General features: G+C 46.2%; 1 protein-coding gene across 1 annotated transcript; it reads right to left on the bottom strand.

Moving 5' to 3' along the window:
- Positions 1-281: 281 nt before the first annotated feature.
- On the bottom strand, positions 282-5050 carry LOC113941097 (GPN-loop GTPase 1-like). Its single transcript, XM_027632254.1, has 6 exons — positions 4964-5050; positions 3385-3485; positions 2391-2427; positions 1819-1890; positions 1020-1137; positions 282-536 (listed from the first exon to the last, which is right to left on the bottom strand). The coding sequence occupies exons 2-6, from the start codon at positions 3444-3446 to the stop codon at positions 373-375; spliced, it is 453 nt and encodes a 150-aa protein (XP_027488055.1). The 5' UTR covers positions 3447-3485; positions 4964-5050; the 3' UTR covers positions 282-372.
- Positions 5051-5057: the final 7 nt, after the last annotated feature.

Below are 5057 nucleotides of genomic sequence, written 5' to 3'. Positions count from 1 at the left end.
ATTAAGTCTGTGAGCTATATAAGAGAAAAATCACACTGTAACAACTTAGAAGATTGCTCCAAGACCACAGTCACAGGAAAAGGGAAGAGAGGCAGGGGCAGAAACTGCAAGGACAAAAAGATGATGGACACATCTGTGCATCAATCAGGTTCAGAGGTCACTGCATGCCCCAAGCCTAACGAGTTCTCTGGTTTATGTGTGTTATACACCTCTTAATTACTTGAATAGAAAATTTACAATTGAACTTTCACAAAGGTTACAGAGTGATATCCCCGCGCTGACCATTGCAGTGGAGCTTCTGCTACAGATTCTGACACGTCAGGTGACTGAATGTTTGCTCGTTTTCTAGGCTCTCCTTACAGTCCATCCAGGTCATGAAATATAGAGGGGATTTCTTGAGAGGCAGCTTTTAGACCTCATTCCCTTACCTTCATGGTCAATGCCATCAGCGTCACTCTCCCTGTCTTCTCGCTCTTCATCGAGAGTTCCTCGTGTTAGTATTAGCTCAGAGGGACCCCTTGCAGAAGCATCAGGTCCTTGAAGGGAACAGAAACGGCTGTACACAAACCAGCTTGCTAAAGGTAAGGGAGCGTGTGCACTGACAACTTCTGTCTGCACAGAAACACAGCAATGAACACCTGCTCTAAGGGGACAGAAAGCTGCTTGTGGATCCCAGACACAGGACAGACTCCATCAGCACCTACTCGCCTCATCTAAGGAACAGTGCAGCCAACAGCAGAGCTTTCTCATATTCTGATCTGACCGTTTCGCCTTTTCTAAAGTATTTCATTATTTCTAGTAGGTCCACTGCTTTAGCTACACAGCGGGGTTTCTTCCAAACCTGTGACTGACACAGGAAGAGCTAAGTGTGACCAACCCCACAGGAATTAAAGCCCTGCTCCTCTAACATGGAGCTGCTTTCACATTTCTGCTGTGAGGACAAAGAAGCACTGTACTACTTCACCAGGCAAACTCTTCAGAAAACTTCTGCAGTAAACTTTATCCTCCCGGGGAGGTACCTGCCAGTGTGCTGCCCTGCACACACACGCTGCCCATGTCCTTCCACAAGTGTTCCAACTGCTCTCTCTTTTGTTTATTTTGAGCTTTCTCCCGTAGATAAAGATTTACATGTGGATTCTGAGAACATTTAAAACATCAGGAGAAGAGAAACCTCGCCCAAACCCAGCAGCCTGTCCCCCAGTCAGAGAGCAGAAGTCACTGTGCAGGTCTTACATTTCAACTAAGGTTACACAGAACTTCTGACTAAGCATGGAAAGCAACCTCCAGTCAGGTGGGATTCTAGGACGTTTTCAGCAGCGCCGGGAAGCCAAACTCTGTGTAGCTGTGCCTGCAGAGAACTGTCCTTTGGACAGCCAGAACTCAAGGTGAGCAGAGCTACTGATTTTGGCACTGCAGTTCAGTCTTTCTTACTAAGTCAAACTAGTACTCTTCACTGGTGCAGGAAGATACAGGGATAGTCTCAACAAATCCCTTTGGAAATTTATTTTTAAGAACTCTCTATCCATCTGAATAGAAGACACAATCTTATTTCCCAATCATTTTCACACAATTAGCTCAAATATCAGCACTAAAACAGTGAGCAACATCTGTTTTACAAAATCTTTATTTTTGTAAAGATATGCTCCACCACATCTAGGAAAAAAAAGGCAAATGGTGGACTCCTTCAGGACAGGAGTTTTCCCACAGTGAGTACGACTAGTAAATGAAATGTTAGACCCTCTCAACATAAAGGCAACTGTGTGCGTAAAAGTGACCCAAGATACACTGTTCAGGTGTAAAACAGCTAAAAACACTTACCAGTGTTTTTCTCAGGCGCTCGTATTCTGGACGATACTCTCTGAAAAGGTGAATAAAGGGAGTGCATTCAGTCTGAAAAACACAGGATTTGTATTGCATAAGGATCATCCTGGAGGCTTCTTTTTACTCAAAAAAAAAGTTTTCTCAAGGCTTTCATGTTTGAGAGACATTTCAGAAAGACTAACAGTACTTTTTTCCCCAGATTTGGATTCAGAAACCAATGGATGCAAAATCAATGAACAGACTTCATTAAAACAGCAACAATTCAAAACTTGGTATGGAAATACAAGAAAAAAATTACTTCACAGACTTGCTGGCACAGATAGCTTTTACTTTTTCACGGAACAGCACAAAAATTCATCTCTGAATAGTTCCTTTTTACTGCTGCTTTTTATGCTGATACTGGACACCCTAGGCTACCTTGGCTATGGCAACTGTACACTCCTTCAAATCAAAGGAGCAGACTCATGAGTCAGGACCTTCAGGGAGTGGTCACTGGGTCGCGGACCAGAAGTCATCCCCTTACCTCTCCTATTCATCTACAGCTTTAGAAAGCTGGGTAAAAAACTCACCCGGTCCTGTGCCAAACACTGCAGGAACACCAACCACCTGGAAAAGAAAACACACCAGAACTAGAGACTAACTGAGCCAGATTTTTAATACAGAAAAAAAAACAAAATAAAAACAAACGAACAAACGAACAATCCCCCACAACGACAACGAAAAAATCAACACCACCGAAAAACCCAACAACAACAAACTACTAATCTAAACCTAACAACACCCATTGAATCAGCACAGTGGCCTAAGAGTGGGCAGTAACACTTGTGCTTCTGTCCATCCCGCTTTCAAACTCTTCCTCCACTTGCTGTTCACGTTTGTTACTTCTGCTTTTTGGTTGTCGGTGATTTTCTGTTTGGTGAGTTGTTGGGGTATTTTGGGGGGTGTTTCTTTGGGGAAGGAGGTTTGTTTGGTATTTTTTAACACTGTAGGGCAATTCAAAAGAAAGGTCAAGTCTTTCTGCTGTTGACTTGTTTATTGTTAATAACCCAAGTTCTCATTCTGCATCTAGGGTTATAAGTGGTTAGCAAGTATCCGTGTACTAGAATTAAAGTGCAAAAGAGACAACAAGAACTGACCCTTTGGCTCTGAAATAGTCTAATACTTTTTATTTAGCCAAAGCACATTTAAAAGGTCCCCAGAACAGCAAGAGAGGGAGAATTTAATCAGTTGCTATGACAATACATTCAAAATGCACATCTACTTTCTAATTTCAACTTGTCTCTCATTACACTTCTGGCCATTTGTTCTGCTTGTGTTAAATCAATTCTCTAAAAATACCTTGAATTAAGACTATTACCAGCCAGAATCCTACATCCTCCAATGAAAATTCTCCCTCTTTTTCATAGGCAAGACAGTCTCAACTACTGACTTCCAAATGGAAGACCTTTCCCAACACAGCCTTGCATTTGATCATTAATACAGTAAATATGCAGACAGTTCTCCAAAGGATTTTAAGCATTAAGGCTAGGCACTTTGCCAATATATATAAATATTTATACTTTCCCTGCACTTAAGTACAAGCTGCCTTTTACTCCGTAATCCTCTTCATATGACCTGCTCTCCATCCAGCGCTCCAACAGTCCTGACAGGCAGATAAATATGACCTGATCAGCAAACAAGGAACAGGAAGTATGTTAGTTCTGTATATGGGACCACTACAATCCCCTTTGAAATTCTGTATATTCTTCCACATAGGACACTTACAATATTTTTGTTTTGGCTCTGTTATCATTATCTACATGAATGGAATCATTCAGTTCCTGGAATATCCACACAGCCAAGAAGGCTTGCTTTTTCTTTAGTAAAAGCTGATGACAAACACAATCAGCTAAAACCGTTAGCACAGACTATGGGATCATTAACAACCTCCAATGTATAGTGTTGTCAGAGAAACAATTAATTTGTCCTCTCAAAACCTGGTCAAGTGGAAGAACAATCTTCTTCTTGCACAAGCAAATATAAAGGGGTTTTTTGTTCATTTATTTGTTTTTGAGATTCTTTCCCTTCTTCCTGTGTAGTAGCAAAGAACACTGCCTCTTACCAGCCTATCTTAGCTTTCATCTTGTGATTAATCACAGTTCAATATTAAATTATTCAGGCTGCCATTCAGTGTGACAAGCTGCAGTGTAACAAGCTGCAGTGTGACCTCAACACAGGTCATCAACAGATTACAGTTCAAAAGGGCAGTGCAAAGCTCCTTTACAGAAGGACAGAATGGTGGGGGTTGGACAATACCTCTAGAGATCACCTAGTCCAATCTCTGCTGCTCAAAAAGCGGCATTAGGCAGAAAAGGTTGCTCACGACTTTGCCTGAGCAAAAGTGTTTTAAGCATCTCCGGAGATGGAGACTCCACCATTTCTCTGGACCAGTCCAGACGAGGACTTCTAAAGTTATTGTTTTCAGTGGGAAGGCAGGGACAGAAACAAGCGACCCCAAAACTTCAAACCCATCCCCACAGCGGTCCGGAGCAGCTCGAGCCCAGGCTCCTGCCTTCCCAGGGCCGGGCTCTTCTCTCTGCGGGGCACCCGCCAGCCGAGCACTGCCCTGCCCGGCGGCCCCGAGCGCCTCAGGCCCGGCCCGGGCACCGCCTCGCTCTGCGCAGGCGCCGCTTCCCAGCCCGCCCCGAGCGCCGGGCCCTGCCTCACAGTCGCCGCCTGGCGGACACGGCCGGGAGCGGCACTGCAGCCGCGCGCGCCACTGCAGCCGCGCGCCCCCACCACCACCCTTGGCGAGACGGGCGGCGCCTTTCGCGAGTACGGGCCTTTCTTCCCTAAAACCTGCCCTTCCCTAGGGAAAAGCTGAGCAATTCAACGAGTTACTGTTTCCACCCTAGCTTCCCAAAGGATTTCTCTCTCCCGGCAGCACAGACAGGGTCCCCGAGGCAGCGCAGACCCTCCCCGCGGGGGGGGCGGGGGGGTGTGCAATGCCAGGGCACATCCGAACCCGGCCCTGCGGCGGCACGCAGGTGCAAGTTTCTCCGCAGAGGCGAGAAACTTGCCTGTCGCTTCCCCTCCCTGCAGTCCCGATGGCCGCGGGAGAGGTAGAAGAGCGGCCGCCCCCCCCTCGCCGCGCCCAGCCTACCCCCGGGACGATCTCCGTCGGATCTGCCGCCGTGGGTCGCTTCCGGGGGGAAAGAGCGGCGGCGCAGCCCCGACAGCATCTCCAGGGCACGGCA

This window comes from Corapipo altera, unplaced genomic scaffold, assembly GCF_003945725.1.
Source record: "Corapipo altera isolate COAL_440 unplaced genomic scaffold, ASM394572v1 60607, whole genome shotgun sequence".
NCBI classification, from domain to species: Eukaryota; Metazoa; Chordata; class Aves; order Passeriformes; family Pipridae; genus Corapipo; species Corapipo altera.
Note: the sequence above shows the minus strand (reverse complement) of the source record. Positions and strands in the feature narration are given on the sequence as shown.